The following is a 19,355-nucleotide window of genomic DNA, read 5'->3' as shown; positions in this document are numbered from 1 at the left end:
TTCAGAAGTAATTTAAATTCAGTAATAATGTGAATTCAGAATAAATTTCAGACATTGTGAATTCAGAATGAATGAAATAACAATTTCAGAAATAATGTGATTTTTCAATGCATTAAATTATTTCAGAAGTAATGTAAATTCAGGAGAAACGGAAACATTTCAGGAATAATGTGAATTCAGAATAAATTTCAGAATGAGAATTCCGGAGGTTTTCGCATTTATCCAAATTCTGTATGACAATAAATGTAAAAGGGATCTTTTAAAAAGTTTTAGGGATTTTTCATTAGTAAAAGGGAAATTTTAGGGATTTTTCCCATTGCAAAAACCTCAAATCTTGCAAACGAAAAAAATCTGTCGGGCCAGAAATGGATGAAAGCAGATACACGCGATAGTGCCAATTTTAGATTTAGAAAGGTCAGATTGACACTTGCTGATTGGCGAATTTTGTGTTTTCTCCCCAAAAATGCATTCTTTTTTTTTTTTTGTGATTTAACGAAATGGCAACAATTTACACAATGTTTATGAAGCAGCAGTTTCTTCCCCCTCCTTTCAGCCTAAAAGAATAACAATCGGGGAATAGTCAAGCTGCTGAGAGCCCTGTATAATTGGAATGAGCAGTCTTTTTTTTTTTCCAGGTAAATTCTTGGGGAATAATTTTTTCCCGATAGAGTAGAAATCCGGGAGTCTTGGCAGCTATGCGTTGTGAATTCAGAATAAAGAAAATAATTTCAAGCATAATGTGAATTCAGTAAAAATACAAAAATTTCAGGAATAATGTGATTTCAGACATTGTGAATTCAGAATAAGTGAAATAATTTCAGGTATAATGTTACTTCAGAATATGCAAAATAATAATGTTGATTCAGAACAAATGAATTTCCCAAATGATATAAATTCGGAATAAATGGAAATATTTTAGAAATAAAGTAAATTCGGAATACATGAAATAAATTCTGAATAAATGAAATAACTTCAAAAATAATGAATATTCAGAAAAAGTGAGAAAATTAAGAATGGAAGAAATAATTTTGAAATGAAAATTCTTTAACTAGTGAGTCTAATAATTTAGTCACCCCGTTTGACTCAGAGAAACAGGACCCAGTTGGCTAACTTATTAAGATGCCACTTGCAGACGTCCAAAACTGCATGCAAAACACTAGATATCCAGCAGAACATTGACATCTCTGAAATAGATGGTCATGTCTAAAACTTGTCAATATCCAAAATTAACACAAAATCAAACACTCATGACTAGAGCTCGGATTATATGCACTAAAAATGCCAAAATATGCATTAAAAATATATGTTAAAAAATCCTGAAAAGTTAAAAATTAGCAAAAATGAGAAAATATGCATTTAAAAAATCATTATGCGAAAAAAGCAGATATGCTTTTAAAATGAATATTTTTCTACTTTTCTTTTAGTGCATATTCATTTTACAAAAATATCCCCGTGTATGTGAACCAGACATGCACCTCGTCCATATTCCTCTGTGGAACTAATGAATTGGTACATGTTGGAATGTGTGTGTACGCCTAGTCAACCTTCCATGAAGTTTGTTTCTGTGTAATGCTTATGTGTAGTGCTGCCAGCTGCAATCAATTTTTCTTAAACTGTGAGTTTGTTCTCAACTCATAGTGATTGAAGTGTAATGAATGAATAATTATACTGTTTTTGGGCCTGTTGCTCTCTGCGGCGAGACCACATATGTGTACACACACACATATATATGCAGAAAACTTCTACGTACTTTTTATATTTAGGCATTTTTAATTTCTAGTTTGTTGTAGCTGCTCAGTAGCGAAATACCAGTTACAAAAGAATTTGACACTATTTTTAGAAAAGTGAACACTTTTGACATATTACTAGAAATAGCCTTAAAAATAAAACACTTCATATTTGGAAAATACAAAAAACATCTCTATTAATTCACTAAATTTCACCTGCGGCAGAAAAAAATACAGTAAAATCACCTCTTAATAGACGCCCCTCAGATGCAGTCATCCTTCTTTTACGTCAAATAATCTTTCCTCCTCATACATTAGAAGTAGCCTATGCATTTCAAACCCCAGATCAACGATCACCCACCTTTTACGAATTTTTGTCCCACCGGTGATCACAAAAGAAAGGTTTCACTGTATTATTAGTGATATTTATTTGAAAAATTATAAAAAAAAAGTGATTACGCTCAAATAAACCTTCAAAAATATATGCACTTATTCTGCAAATTCTTTGATTTTATGCATTTACATGCATTAATGATAAAAAATGCCAAAATGTGCAAATGTATATGCACATATGTATTTGCATATAATGTGGGCTCTACTGATGATTTTAGTACTTGTAAAACATAGAACTTTACAGCAGCACAAAGATACGCAGCATATACACAGCTGGATATAAACGCCTCTTGGATAATGGATGTCAAACATTAAAGTTAGACAACTTTTGAAAAGAAGAAGCAATGGTTACACAAGTATGCTAACTATTTATTGCATTTTGGTTATTCAAATCCATATGTAATTTTACATAACATCATAAATTTCACAGCATCAAATATTGCAAACAACAGTTATTGTCATTATTCGTCAAAAAAAAAAAGGCTGGTTAGTTCATTTCACGGTACAAGATTCTTTTATCCTCTGCGAAGCTTTGTACTTTGTTTTTCTTCTTGCACAGTAGTAGGTATTCTGTTATTTTATCATACATATTTTCGCTATATAGCAGCCATACATAATATATATATATAACTATGCACACAATATAGCTTCACAATTTATATATATATATGCGTATATACATATATGAGATAATTGCAATTTTCTCTTGTTCACGAGAGGGGTCTGCGATAAGGAATGAGGTTTGCGTCAATTAACCTGAGAATACATGCAGCCACAGCCACATAAAATGATTGTTACATTAAAATAAATAAAGAAAACATTATGATAAACATTAAGCAATTTCTTTTGTTTCCGTACATAATCGAGATGGATATACATAAACACTTGACATATGGCAGCAGCTTTGATCATCAATATATATCGTCACAATTTCAGGCCAGCTATTTTAAAACCAAAGATCCTTTATACGTGATCCTAAACATTGAGATCTGTATTTTTAAAATTATGTTTGCATGTCATGTATTGGCCCACTATTCTATTGAAAACTATCAAGAAATAGCACAAGTTGAGGATCAAAGCCCTTCGAACATACATATAAGACTTCAATAGTTTATTACATAAGGCCGGGATTACACTATAAAAGTTTCAGAAAAGTTCTTTTACAAAACTTGAAAAATGCAACCAATAAGTAATAACTACATCGGTTACATGCAAGCAAATATAACCAATAAGCTTACTAGTTGTTTTTCCAAGTTTAGAAAGAGATCTTTTATCAAGCTTTTATAGTGTAATCCTGGCCTAAAACTTATTTATTAAAGGAAAGCAGGTGAATTTTCTCAAATATCTTTGCCCCAATAAAAATGAATCACAGCAGATATCAATTTCTCATAATCATATCCAGACTTCTATGCAGGTTTTTGACAGTTTTAAAACTGGCTTGAACATCAGAAAACAAAAATGATTACATTCCAATACGTGAATCTACATCAAAAATAATATGCATTCATTGCAAGTAATGTTTTAAATTTTACATGTCAATACAGTGATGCCTCCTCGTGATTTAGTGTCACAGTTCCAAGCCTTAATTTTCAAGACTGTGAATCCATGTGAATTGAATTACTGAATGTCATTTCCTATAAATCAGTGGTTCTCAACTACTCGCCATGGAGCCATGACTCGAGGAAATTAAAATAAATCAGTAAATTTGATAGGTAAATAAAAACAAAAAAAGAGGCGTACAGGGTTCAGACATAAAAATTTTACACAGAAAAGTGCTCCTCCAGTCAAAGAGGGCTCCGCCATAGAAATTATATGCTGGAAAGGCTCCATGAATCAAAAAAGGTTGAGAACATTTGCTAGAAATTATTGGGCTATGTTGATGTTTGTTCGCATTGTTTGCGCCAGTTTTTTATTCTTAATTTTTAAGAATTTTGAGAAAATTCAGTTAAGAAACCCCATTTTGTTCAGCACATCTATATCCCGATATCCTGATTTCAACTAAGCATTTTTAGTGCCTGAAAATTGTTAAGACACTTTTGAGGCTCTGCATCTGGCATGGGATTGAACGTTTGAATTGCAGATATTTGACCCTATCTTTCAACTGATGCATAAAACTGAAGGACTGACCTGATGTACAAATTTGACTCACAGATGAGCATCTGAGAACATTAAGGGATGCTCACTATATAGTTGTCTGATTAATAACTTTTTATTCATAGTGCAAGAGAAAGAATGACTTGTAAGATGCAATGGTTTTGCAATTGAGGCTGTATCTAACTAGTAAAGCTTTGATGAATGAGTCCTGCTAGTTCAGTTTGTTTAAATGAATATTGAGTAGTAACATTCGATTACACAAGTATTCTCAAAATTTAAAGTTATACAATCTGAGATAATAAATAAATGAAAATATGTGTTATATATATAGAAATGCTGCCTAAGAATTTGATCTTGCTATGGAATAGAGCCTGCATCAACATTCCTTCAATTTTTATTTTACGTGCACTGACCTGTTTCGCTTAGGCACAGAAGCCATATCAACCCTTGATGTATTTTATGAGCAGAAGCATTCTTCCTGTGTGCATCCTTGCAACTTAGAGGGACTAGTGATCTGCACAGACCAAACAATTTAAAATATTTCACACTTAACAATTGAAATTAAATGTTTTAAAAATACATAATATTGCGACCTGCATGAAAGTGTTTCTGTCTATAAGGTGCAACTGTTAAGTAGGGTGTATCACCCTCCTTTCGAAAATGTGAAGAGCTCGATGTGCTGCCACATCAGCATTACTCTCTCATCTATGTTACCTATATTTGTGCTTGTTTTCAAAATTTTTCGCAGGTAGCTGAAAATTTTGTATGCGGTAGCAATAACGTAAGAGTTGTTAGTGTAATGTGTGACTGAGCAGAGAATTGATACAAAATTTGGTTTCGAATTGGGTAAAATTGCAAAGATACCCTTGAATTGCTGCAAAATGCGTTCAGAGATGAAGCTGTATCTTGCAAGACAGTAATTCAGTGGTTCACATGCTTCTGTGAAAGTCATGACAGTGTTGAAGATGAGCATCATTATGGGAGACCTCTGGTGAGCAGAATGGCAACACATGTTGGCAAAGTTCAGAAGTTATCGTTATGAGATCGGCATTTGTCTTCAAATTATAGCGTAAAAATTTAATCTTCTACATGAAATCATTCAAACCATTGTGATGGGATTTGAATACACCCAAACTTTGTGTGGGGGTTATCCCTCATTACCTAAGCAACAAACAAGTACAACAGTGAATGGAGTTGTTTAGCGACTTCAGCAGACAATGATGCACAGTTTTTACATTTAATCATTACTGGAGACCAAACTTGGTGCTTTTAGTACCAGTCACAAATTGAAATACTGTCTTGAGAGATACAGCTTCATCTCCACACACATTTTGCGGGTTTCCCATTGCAAATTTTATCAAATTCAAAACAGAATTTCATGTTGATTTTCTGCTCCATTAGGCAATGCACTAACAACTCTTACAATACAGTTATTAAATGAACGAACTACCACCAAGAAATTTTAAAAAACAAGCGCAGATGTTGAGACAGCATGTCAAACTACTCACATTTTTGAAAGTGGGGGTGATTCACCTTACTTACCGCGCGGTCTCACCTCGTATATAACTTACCTATCATGGCAAAAAAAAAAGCTACTTAAATAATTACAACTTTTTGACAATTTTCGACAGTTGAAACCAGTTTTAGACATACTGTGTCAAAAAAACTCAACCCTGCTTCTACTTTAATACATGTCTAATCAAACAGCAGTAAAGAAATTCCCGACAACAGACCATGCCACAAGCACATAGCAATTTACACAACCTGGGAAAGAAACTCTTCATCTGTGTCAATGCAGTAACGAACATTAATTCTCTGTCATTCCACCAGCGATGAAATCCCAAATTCTTTCCTGTTTAGCACGAGATGTCAACAACGCAGCTATTTATTTCAACCATAGGAGAAAAAACTGTGATACTGCTTTGCTTCCCGAGACTGAACCCAGAGGTCTTCAACCTTTTTCTAGTCCTGAGCATTGCCTGTACCCATCATCAAAAGAAGAGCATCCTTACAGCAGGATTGACATACATATGCATGAAAAAAAAGAATGATTTTAGACCTTGAATGTAATTTATACAAGGTATTTAATTGGGATGTTGATCGAGTGATCGCAAGCACAAAATCTGGCATTGCAGAGGAAGCTTCAGCAGCAAAGAGTGGTGGTGCTCCCGAGCAACAGGTTGAAGATGCTTGCTATACTTGCTGATCAGAACATTTTTTTTCGTCACAAATTCATGGAACGGAATTTGTATATTATGGGCTGGAGGAGGGGAATATAAACAGCAACACACTTCTGAATTTATAAGATATCTACAGTCTCGAGCAATCATACCTATAAGCCATTATGACAAAGAAAAACAGCACATATTCTCATATTTTGGAGAACCCTCGACTTAAATGTAAACTTCACAAAATTTTGATTTTAAAAAAAAGGGTAAAAAAAACATAATGAAGAAAAAAGCTGCCACTACATGTTTCATTGGTTCTCGTTACACACATAAGACGTCCACCTCATCCAGGGATTCAGGGCGATAAATGAACTTCCCCGGAAAACATTCTTATAAAAAAAAATTACACAAATATATATATATTATTTTACATAAGATAATTGTTACCTAAAATAAAAATGATAATAAAAAAAACTTCACAAGCATACAACAAAAAATAACGGGGGAAAAAAGCAAAATTTTGATCATGCATTACGTTAATATTAATTAGCTTCCGGTTTTTGATATCAAAACTACAAATATCCAACATAAATTCATAATTGCAAGCTAACTACAAACACAAAAACAAAACACTACAAGAGAAGTTGTGATAACTGTTTTGTGATGCTCAGTCGACATCATACTACCATACTGTTCGTTTAGAAGAAATTGATCTCACTACTCCCTATTTTTAAGTATTTATTCATGGTATGTGAAATACAATTATTTATTGCCTGTAATGTGTCAATGAGAAATCAGAGCTCTTATTGATCAATAATGTGATGATGAATATATGGACTTTGTACTTTGTATTGGTCAATGAATAGTTACAGAATTCCTTCCATTTTATTGCAACACTGCTGAAACATGTCAGGTAAAAATACATTGAAACCTGGGTAAGATGGACACTGTATGAGACAGAAGCCTGTCTTAAAACAGAATCAAAACATTGAAATGATTATGGCTTTTATTGCATATTATTTCAGTCTACTGACGTTCCAATTCTGTACAGGTTGACTGTACTTATCAATTACATCTACATCCTCCAGAGAGTGATACTTTTTTTATGTTAACGCTTACGGAAATGTTTGAATAATTTGTGCTAAACTCATATTGGTGATAGCATCAGAAGCATTATCTCAACAACAAAACTAGCTTCACTGGCAAAGCAATGCACTAAGACCCACAACATGACTGGCACAGTTCCCATGAATTCCTACTGAATCAGAGGCCCTTTGGCTCCGGTTCAGGTGCTCTGAGCATCAGTCATGAACATTCACAAAAAAGTACTGTCAAATTTAAAAAAATTGTCTACGACAATATAGTTTAACTTACGGTTACCCCAGAGCCATTTCACTACGTCATCCCCAGCAATTTTAAATCACCAACCTCATCTCGAGTGGATTTCATTCTTATATGTGTGGCTAGCTATTCTAAATTTTCACAACACTTTGCTGTCTCACTCTTGTTGTTTCTCCCACAGGTCAAAAATCCTGGGTAGAAACACTGGGTTAGCATTTGATACAATGCATTCAGTTATTTGCTAATCAAAAATAATTGCGCACAAACACTCTAGGTCAAGGCTTGACAAATTGAAGAAAAATACAATTCAGGTGCCAGCCAATTTTTTTTAGGAGCCAAAAAATATTTAAATCTCAAGAAAAACTACAGTAAAACTTCTCTAAGATGGTCACTCGTCGTTCCGTAAAGAAAGTGGCCGTATGCAGAGATGACTGCCAAATAGAGGTTGTATGACAGGAAAAACTCATTTCAGAGGGACATATCAAAATAATGGTTTTCAGTGTCACAAAAAAAGTTTATGTAGGGCCGTCTTAAGAGCATCATAGGCCCCCAGGCCAAGTGATTTTTTGGAGGCCCTACCTAGAAATTCTCGAAAATTTTTACCAGTTCTTATTTTCGTGAGGCCCCCGGGTGGACCCATGCACTAAGACGGCACTGCGCTTATGCTCAATTTATTTACCATGTCCAAGAAAACAGATACATATGCAGTGCAACCTCACAACAACAATACTCGATATAACGATAAATCCTTCTACAGCAATATTTTTTCGAATCTTGTTTGGAATTGGACGTAAATAATGTCCTTTTCCTATGTTAAAAGACACTTTCATGAAATCAGAAAATTTTTGTTATTCATAGGTCCTAGTTAGCAATCACAAAGAAAATTTTTAGGTGCCAATACAGATTTTATAGTTGTCATGGTGACCTGGCAACTGGGATTTGTCAACCCCTGCTCTAGGTAAAGTTGAGATAAACGCAAAAATGTAGAATTACATCCAGGATGGAATTTTGATGCCTTTTTCTTTCACTATGCCAACGCTTACTAGCCAAAAATGGGTCATTCTTGTCCATTTTTTGGGAGGATGGAGGGAAATGGTTGATCAGCATAATTGTAGATTAACAGCATCGACAACATTCTACACCCAGAAACTGAAGAATTTACATGCTAAATACTGGATGTGCAGGGAGCTCCCCGAAAAAACTAAATAAAAGCGATGGTCATAAGCTATCAATGAGAAAATAACTGGATCAAAATGTCAAGCAATTCAAAGAAGCCCTCTGATGGATTTGGATTTTTTTTTCATTACAACTTAAGCGTTCAAGAGAAAAAATTAATCAGTAAATATTTCTTAGTAACACTCTCTGGATGATCGATCTCTTTTGAAATCGTCATTCATTATCTGATGCATACATTTCATGACAAATGCACAATATGTGGCAGTCATTTATATGATGTTCAACCAACAATGTAGTTTCAACTTGTAATCCACACCACATGAAGGAATCTGTATCTGTCATCACATCAGATTGATGATGCAAAAATGAATCGTGATGAATTTAATCAGAACTATAAATTTTGTTACATTAGGGTTACCAGACATCCATGTTTTGTATTTCCATGGTATGTATATCCGCTTTCATATGTTCATACTTATAGAAGCTCCCTTAAATTAAGTGAAACATTTTTTAAACGTCATTCGATTCTGAGTGAGAAAACTGAATTAATTGTTTTCAATTAAAATTTCAAACACAAAGCAAAAATATGAGCTGAATCGACATAACTTAGTTATATCCAGTCAATAGTAATATGTAATGGTCTGGAATTGGCTGCCATTTGCTTGCAACGACCTCACTTTGATCATGCTTATTTGGCCAACTGTAAGGTAATTGGCTGAATATGTCCTACATTCATCCAGATTATAAGGTCACCCATATGGCTGTCTTAATGTATGAGCTCACCCAAGCAGGGTAGTCTTGATATACGCCAGAGAACTCCAAATCTTGTACAAGCCTCAATGTCATCATTAAAGGCCCTCTCCCCCTCTCCAGTCACAGCCTGTTCCTTTTTAAGTTTGCGTCCTGGGCAAATATAAATTTTTGGAGGGCCTCTTATATGTAGTCTTATTTGAATCAGAGACATATGGAAGGAAAAGGGCATGTGGGCTGTGCCTAAAATACAAAACGCAGCCAATTTATGGGCCCTAAGCATGTGCCTGTGTGCTCATGCAAGAACCGCCCTGCCTACAGTTCATTTCATGGTCCGTAGGTCCATAATGCTTTAGAGGTGATCTCAGCACGAGTGTCTGTATTCGACAAGTTGGAAATCTGGTAACCCTTAAGCTATCCACGAAGCATTTTTCCCAGTGTAAAGCATTGTGTCTTCAGAAGTAATATTCATATGTACTTGTTAAAATACTATACATTAACTTCATGTACACAAATATCAATTTTTTATCGTCGAGTATTGCTATCAGTTTCGACGCTCGTGGGCAGGACCACAACTAGAAGGTAGCAGGCAAGTGTAGTGCTGGACCAGAGGGGTCACAAATTTCATCTTTTAACTTCTTCACCATTACAAGTCCCAAAGCAAAATATACCAAAAACTATAACATAGGTCTGAGAACAATCAGTGCTGCTGCAGAACAATCTCAAGAAAAGTGTTGAGAAGGTTATTGTGGGAGTTTTTACAGCAGATCATTTCCAGTTAGTTGAGGGCTCGTTTCAGAACAATGTAAAGCATTCTGCTTTGGAAACTACAAGGGAGACGCCAAAATACATGCTTGCCCAGCCAAGCATCTAATTGCGGCCCTGCTCATCGATTAATACAAGGATGTTTGACAATTTTTTTCATCTATTTTACCATAACAGAGATTTCCATGAAGATGACTCAGAACACAAAAACTTTCAAATAAAATACTAAACAATGATTTTGTCGCATTTCTTCCACACGGTAAAATTGATCATTTTGATTTCCAATTTCACGTCAAATCAATTTTCTGGCAGTTATAAATCATAAAATTTCAAAGAAACCGAAGAAAGTAATAATAAATAAACAAAAAATATACAAAGCAATTAATTTCCAGCATAACCATGCACTTTGAAGCGAACAAAAAATTTGATTAAAATATATATTGCGATTTCCCGTCATCCATGTCATACAAAACTAATTTACGATATGTCATATGAATCAATATATGTATTACAGACATTTACTGGTCACACATAGAAAAAAAAAAGGTGGCAAAATTTGTCATGGTAGTTAACAAAGATTCACAATGCATTGTCAGTACAATATGAAGTCAAGCAGTTCAGAGGGCGCTACATTCTGATATCATATATTAGCTCAATGAAGAATGTATTTTAGTTTGCGATAGTTTGATTCATGTATAAATCCTTTTTACAATCATCAATTATTTTGTTTTCTTATATCGAAAAAAAAAATCTTGAGATTAAACGTGAATTATTTGTAATTACAAGATAAATTGCATAACCCCAAATACTTTCAACCAATGAACAAATGGTGTGATTTACAACATGGAATAATACTCTCTAGAGAAGCATTTCTCAACAGCCAGGTCCTGACAGTCAAATCGGGGCATGAGTGATTTGCAATTCATTTTCCCCTCCCATTGTGTAGGACAGCACATTCTAGTCCCAAAAAATAAATTGACCAGGCTGAAGGATTCCAAAGATTGAGAACCACTGCTCTAGAGAGCGATTCAAAAACATTACGGCAGTCAGACACTGGTTTTTGAGTTACCCTTTTTCCTGTGCTGATAAAAAATTCAACAATGCCACCCTCATTATATAAATCAATAATTTCATTTTCAACCCTTTCGCAGATCAACAAACACTGGGCTGCAAATAAACGAAAGGTTATCGAACTCAAGCGGTAAAATCTTCATTGGACTGTACAGTTTTACGATAATGAAGATAAACACCCTTGTTTCCTACTGTCAAATTGCAGTGCCTAGTTCTGGCCACGGACAGAGGTATCTTGCATATATTATTACGACTAGGGCTTGACAAATCTAAGGTGCCAAATCACCTTGGCAAGTAAAAGAAAATTATATTGGCACCTTTTCTCTCGTGATTGGTATAATCAGAGCTAGGAAACAATGCAATAATTTTGTAACTTATATCAGCATGCATGACCCAAAATAGAAAGATCACTATTAAAACTTGAGGGAAAGAGATCGTCACAAAATAACAGGAAAGGTCACTGGGATCCTTAAAATTTGACGATTGCTTAGCCTCTTTATGATGATGCAGAATATCTCTGGCATCATCTTAACGTTAAGAAGGAGCTGGCTGCAAATCATTGCAAGATGATCTCAATCAATGATCCAGGGATATGAACGGCCATTGATTGAGCATCTTAAGCTGTTCCTGTCACATTAACCTTTTAAGCAGCAATTAGAAATCAATAAACCGCCCCTCGCCCTTTAGCATACCATATTTGTTTTAATGAAGTAGGCTTTCTTCCGATTTTCAGCAGGTACAAACTAAGATGGTATAAGGAAAAGTTTTCCATCGAGGAATCATTTTTTGCAAAGTATTTTGGCTGCAATGTTAAAATAAGGGGCTTTTTTCAAGGCAAGATATCTCATCATTGCCGCTTAAACAGTTAAGAAATGTAAAAATTCAAAATTTTTTGAAGTTTGCAATCCGGTTCCTAAATTATTATTTTTTTATGATTTGTCAAGCTCTCCTCAAAACCAGTTTCGACTGCTCCTAAAAATGTAGCCTTCCACTCCTTATTATATAATCAACCCACGTTAGCATGAAAGTCTCCCTCGCTATCCCAATTTGCAATAGTTTACCCCCCATCGCATTCGAGAGTATTTTTTTTATACAGTTGAGCTCTGATAGTACAGACTCTTGATTCACCCAATCCCTCAATTTAACAAATTTTTTAAAACTTTCTGTGCATGTATCCAAGTTTTAACACTGATTTCTCTCAATTTGACGAATAAAAATGTCAGTTTTATCTGATTCGGTAAACCAGAGTTCGGCTGTATCAGGAAAAACATTTTTGCTTCATGTTCAAGAAGTGGCAACATTAATATATCAGCCTTCCTTTCAAGCATCAGGGGGAAGGTGTTGAATTCGCAGAATTAAAGTCTTTCGAATGTCCAGTTCAACATCAAAGTGGGTTAATGAGTCTCTTCAGGCCCTATTTTATACTAGTGACATACAAGGTAAAATGTTTGAAGGATTTAGAAAAAGGTGGATCCACACTATGTATATCAGGAATCACTTACCAGAAGAGAACTTTTTCTACTCTTCTTTTATATAACTGTGCAAACCAGTTACAACAGCAGTGCCACAACTTTCCGCCATGCTCGATTCAAGATGCATGACGAAGAGCGTGGAGGACCAGATGCAGATCCAGGCGATGTGTCAGAAAGGAAGTGACTTATTGCAAAGGTCCATTGAATCATCCCATATTTTACAGAACAGACCAATTTTCCCCCATATTTTTCGAATCTTTAGGGGAAGATGATAGCCACCCTCTGGATTTACACCAGTATCTACCTGATCCTCTCAAGAAACTGACTTGTTACTCATCTAACTTGTTGTCTCATCCACATTAGCAGAACCTCAGTAAATAACTTACAAGTGCAAGCCTGAGCACACATAGCAAAGATCCAGCCTTTAAAAGACAATGGTGACGTTAATAATGAATCATAAATTGCAGCACCAACACAAACATAGTCATATATCATTAAGTGAAATCTAATTTTATAAAAAAAAAAATCTGCACCCTACATCAGCCGCTAGAGACCACAATCATCATCGAAGCATGGAAAACAGGAAACAATACATATAAAGCAAAATTTGATGCATAACGGGAGGGTGGTGGGTACATGCAAACACACAGCGTAAACAAAAACGAAAACTTAGTAATCATAATAAAACTGATGTTCATATATATAAATTGTATATACAAGAAAAGCACACGTTGAGGCAGATTTAGTCACGAAAATAAAAGTGCGCCTAGCGATTTGATCATATATATATATATACTCATAAACTAAATAAAAAAGGGGGGGAGGGGCAAAATAATATATATATAGACTCTAAATGTGATAAGAGCTAACAACTAAATATAATATATATATCGTTAAGTTTTTTGGAAATACAAAAAAAAATGACATGCACGAAAACACAATATTAATCAATTTTAATTTATACAATACACAGTCAGCCCCGTTATAATGAATGTCTCAAGTTCGCTATACCCAGATTCAACTGCACGGCGAGGTGAAAAACGTTTTCTGTCACCACCAATGTACAAATAATATAAATGTTATATGTATAATGGAATAATTACAACTGTACATAGACAGCAAGATCAAGAGTGTTTATTCGCTGCAGCGAATCAAAATTTCAGCCAGAATTGTGTGAAATTTAATTTTTTTTACTTAATGCAGGTGAAGATAAAATTATGATTTGTTGTTAACCCAAAAGTACTTATCAGTTATGAACCTTTTTTTTTTGACAACTTTTTCACTTGCCGCCAGCCCAGGTTGCCATTGAAGCGAATTTTCCCATTATATTTAAAAAATTGACAGCTTTAATGCAGGTTGTGATGAATCAAAGGGGGCCAGAATGATTTTCCATGTGTGATCAGAAGGTTTAGGATGATGCAAAATTTTTGGAATGATGTGTTTCTACCAACATAGAAAAAGGTCATCAGATCATGGGGAAAAAATTATTTCCTCGATTTCTCATACAAAAAAACAGGGCCTGAAAAATCGCAGGTGAAAGGTTGCTATGGTGACCAAAAAAAATTTGTATTTGGGCCTAAAATTCTCTATATATAACTGCTAAATTGAAGTCTAAAAGTTTAAAATGTTCTGATTTCATCACAGTACGTCTTTTAACATGGGATGGAGTGAGTCATCAAGTCCCAGAAAAGTTTAAAAACATTATTTAGAGCAGTTTTTCCTAAGCGAAAACCCAACTGCAACTTGAGTATTTGATTTGTCAAGCCCTGCCTTATTATGATTGAAAAAATGAAATTTTCCTCAAAAAGAGAAAAGTGTGATGCCTTTAAGGTAAGCCCTTCCAAACAAACAGTTTCACACTGTATCACACAAGTGAATACCTAAGATCAGGGCTTAGAAAATCACAGATGGCCATAGTGACTGGAAAAAATATATTGTACCTAAAATTTTATAGTCAAACCTCTCTTTCTAAGAAAAACTCTAGACTTTGAAGAAAAAAATTCCTGCATTTACTGTTTAAAAAAAAAAAATAATCTGTTCTTAAGAAATTTGGATGGCATCTAATTTTCAATTCGTCAAGTCCTGCCTACGATGCTATGATAAGGGACAGGTAATCTTTTCCCCCAATAGCGGGGGACTCTCAAAATATTTTTTGGTAGTTATAAGGTTGAAAACTTTTCTCTTTTGTGAAAATAAAGTAATTTTGCGGAAAGTGAAACAATCTACCGCATGTACTTGTTTGCAAGCCGAGTTTTTTTTTTCATTCAAAAAATCTCTCATATATTAAGAGGGTCGGCTTATACACGGGGCAGTTTTTGAGTTCAGCACAAGTTTTATCTCACTGCCTCCCCTTCCATAGCAAAATGAACTATTATATATATATAATAGTATTATATCATTTTGGTAGTACTCAAATTAGGGGAGAATCAGCTTATACACGAGTACATACAGTATTTGATTTATCACAAAAGAAATCAAATGTCAAAATTTATGGTTTCACTAATTTGTATTTTGTGAAGATTAAGACCCCCCTGAAGAGTCGTTTCATGTAAAGAAAAACACTGATTTTAATAACGTAAGAGAATTCGCCAAAACTATCCAACATTCATCACGACAAATGAAAAAGCCACCAAAAAATCTGTATGCCACAACCAATAAGTAACCTACATTTCATACTTATAATCAAAAGGTGTTATTCTCATCTCTTAATCAAAAAAAAACTCCTGTCATCAACATTGTTAACACATCACGAGCACCAACAGATAGCAACTCCATATGTTTAAACTATAGAACAAGAGTTGAGCAAAGACAGTACTCACAAGCAGCAGGTTGAAGATTTCAGTAATATTCAATTACTCAAAGGTTCATCTTAATCCAGTCTTTAAAAATATGGTCGCTAACAGGACCCAAGTTCGGCATAACAGTGTCATTAGCAAACCGTATTATAAGGTCCCTGCGAATAAGGTCATTAGTCAATGAATTTATGTTAAAAAAATGAAGGGCCCCTCCAAACTCTTTGGGCCTAATGCAAATTCCCTGGTTGCTCATACAGAAATATATCCCTCGTCGCAAATTTTCAGTAATTCAATTGACAAATAAAACAACAGAATTATTGCATTCTCGATAAAAATTAAACCAGCCAAATCATAGAGATTAACACCTTTTTCTTTTTTAATACGGACAACCGCAGCGACTAGGTCTCGATTCTCACATGAAACCCGGCGATTAAACCATTATATTAGCGTTATAACCAAAAAAAGATACATGATTAAGAAGCTGAAATTTAAATGTATGATAATAAATGTTAGAAATCAGTAAATTAAGTTTCATTTCACAGAACAAGTCTATAGAAATCACAAAATAATAAAGCGGGAGAAGAAAAAAGAAATTACAATGAATCAAATCCGAAACGGATTAGCGGAGGATAAAACGGTACAAAAATGGAAAATATCTAAATTTTGATAGGAATTAACTAATCATTTGACCGATATCGAAAACAAAATACATATTATAACATATATATATATATATATATATACCATGCTACTAACTTGTACTATACGCGATTACTCATACATGCTCATGCGATGAAAATAATATAATTGAAAAAAAAAATCAATTTAAAAATATATTTATATAATATATATAACGGTATTTTTGATTTCTTCATACATGTACGAAACATACAGTTTATAAATCCATAAATATATATTACACGAGTTTCGATGAAAAATAAGTTTTTTACATTCATTATTTTTGATGCTCCGCTAGCGTTATACATGATAATAACCTATCGATACTTTGTGCATTGAAGTACCGATCAACGTGCACTTTTTTCAAAGGGGGAAAGAAAAAAATTTTTCATTAACGAATTTGATCAGACCCATCACCGCTATTTTGTTCATTTCTGAAAAAAAGAGACTTTTTTCACACACTCTTTAAGCATCATGGAGAAATCGGTGAATCATTTTTGCTCGTTTCTATGCGATTCAAGATTCAAAACGCTCTTGTCGATGGTACTGTGGATACCATCGGACGGCGCGTTCACGTTCAGAGCATTCTCGTCCATACGCATACCGGCCAAAGTGCTCTTTTCGTCGACAGACTCATGCATCTCGTTATTATGCGCAGCGTTCAGATTCAAAGCGTTCTCATTCATAACGTCCCGTAAGTTACCATGAGAGCCGCTCAGAGGTTTCTGTTCAACGGAGCCATGCAAACTACCGTGCGCGGCGACGTTCAAGTTCAGCGCGCTCTCATTGACAGTACTGTGCATGTTGTTGTGGGTGATGTTCAGGTTCAGGGCGTTCTCATCTATCGTGGTATGCAGACTCGCGTGAGTCACATTCAAGCCACTCTTGTTGTCAACCGCCATGCTGTGAGTGGCATTCAGATTCAAAGCACTTTCGTCGATCGTACCGTGCAAGCTACCATGCATCGCAGCAGCATTTTTCTCTATCGTGTTGTGGATGTTAGCATGCACAGCGCTCATCCCGCTCTTGTCCATAACACTGGGTACTGAATTGTGAGTAGCGTAGTGTCTTTTGAAATCAATCTTGCGCATGAAAGTTCTGGTGCACTCAGAGCACGAGTACGGCTTCTTAACATTGTGTAAGATATAATGGTTGCGGAGGTAAGACTTTTGACTAAAAGCCTGAGAACATATATCACAGACAAACGGTTTCTCGACGTGGGCATTAGGCGAATGGGTCAACACATGCTTGAAGTAATCGACGCTCCTCGAAAAGCTACGACTGCACACTTTACAGAACTGCCTCTTAGTCACAGCGTGGAAGGACATGTGCCTCTGCAAATTATATTTCTGCTTGAAGCCCTTATTACAGATAGTGCACACGTGAGGCTTCTCGTTAGAGTGTGTAAGGCGGTGTTTCTGAAGCCCCACTTTACGTATAAAACCCATCTCGCAAACCTCGCATCGGTACGGCCGCTCGCCAGTATGAAGATAATGGTGACACTGCAGGTGATACTTCTGACGGAATCTCTTCTTACAGATCTCACACACGAACGGTGCTTCACCTGTGTGCAACATGTAATGTTTCTGCAGATGTGATTTCTGGGCGAATCTCGCACTACACACGTCGCACACATGATTCCTAACACCAGTATGGGTAAGTCTGTGTTTATCCAAGTTGATCTTAGACGTGAAACCATGGTTGCAAATCTCACATATAAAGTTCTTCTTCTTCTCGTGAAGCTCCGCGTGCTTCCGGAGACCCGCCATGTCCTCGAAGGTGGCGTTACACTCCTTGCAAGCGTGAACCGAAGGCTGGTGTTGTTGTTGTTGCTGCTGCTGCTGGATGGTCGGGTAACACTGAGTACGCAAGTCCTTCGGCAGCTCCGGCACCAGCGCGTACTGCGGGTGCGGGTTCAACAGTATACTCCGGTTGAAACTAGAGCTGGGTATGCACCTCATCTGCTGGAGCTCCTCGCACTTCTCACGCGCTTCCTCCCTCATGTTCGTGTTAGCCGCCACGGCCGCAGCCACCACTGGAGTCACTGCCACCAAAGCGCTGTTGTTGGTGGCGGTGTTAGTATTGTTGTTATTACAGCCCTGATTAGCCTGATTCGTGGCGATACTCTGGAAGAGGTCGTTGTGGCTTATATCAGCATAGATGATATTCTGAGCACCGCCGGAATTCTCCACGTTAGCCACCGTGCTGAGGAACGCCTCGACGTCCGGATTCCTGTACGAATGCTCGACGCTAACTTTACCGTTTTCTTCGTAAGTTATGTAAGTAACATTGTACATACCCTTGTTAGCAGCATTGGCTTCCGAAATCTCCATTGGATTATTAAACGGGGGGAGAAATTAAGAGCTTTGGGTTTTAAAAAAAAAAAATTAAAAAAAAAATAAATAAACAAACAAAAAAAAAAGGTAAACAATTGTTTCCAAAAGTAATCAACAATCTCAAAAAAAAAAATAATAATGGCTAGAGATATTTGGTTCCTTGGCACCCCTTCTCACCGTATCATTTTTGAATGACTTTCTTGAGCATTTGTGGTTTCAAATTAACAATCGCATCGGAATATTATTATTCGAGAGAGACTCCCTCTCAAACAATAATCATCTCAGGACGAACATAAACAATAAAAAAAAACGCACCACAAAAAAAGGAAAGAAAAAAAAAAAAGTTCAAACACGGGCAGCCATATTGAAGATTGTTATCCCAGTTCCTGTCAAACGTATGCACAGAAAATAAAGGCTACGTTCATACGGACGCGCGCTGTTGGCAGCGGGCGAGCGACGGCCAATCAGATCGCGTTTCGGAAGATGTCTCTCCCGTCAGGAAATAGGATACTGCCAGCGATTGATCGTCCTCCTCTGTGGCTGTTTTCGGCGTGTCCTGGTTAAAAAATGAGTCTTAACCGCAATAGCT

At 35.8% G+C, this 19,355-nt stretch overlaps 1 protein-coding gene across 1 annotated transcript; it reads right to left on the bottom strand.

Moving 5' to 3' along the window:
- Positions 1-2,468: 2,468 nt before the first annotated feature.
- On the bottom strand, positions 2,469-19,121 carry LOC149084129 (uncharacterized). Its single transcript, XM_089234471.1, has one exon. The coding sequence runs from the start codon at positions 18,761-18,763 to the stop codon at positions 16,922-16,924; it is 1,842 nt and encodes a 613-aa protein (XP_089090597.1). The 5' UTR covers positions 18,764-19,121; the 3' UTR covers positions 2,469-16,921.
- Between the last annotated feature and the right edge of the window lie 234 nt (positions 19,122-19,355).

The sequence above is a fragment of the Pholcus phalangioides genome, unplaced genomic scaffold, assembly GCF_987345545.1.
Source record: "Pholcus phalangioides strain wild (caught in Gottingen) unplaced genomic scaffold, Ppha-v1.0 ptg000008l_1, whole genome shotgun sequence".
Taxonomy (NCBI): Eukaryota; Metazoa; Arthropoda; class Arachnida; order Araneae; family Pholcidae; genus Pholcus; species Pholcus phalangioides.
This window is presented reverse-complemented; position numbering and strand designations above follow the sequence as displayed.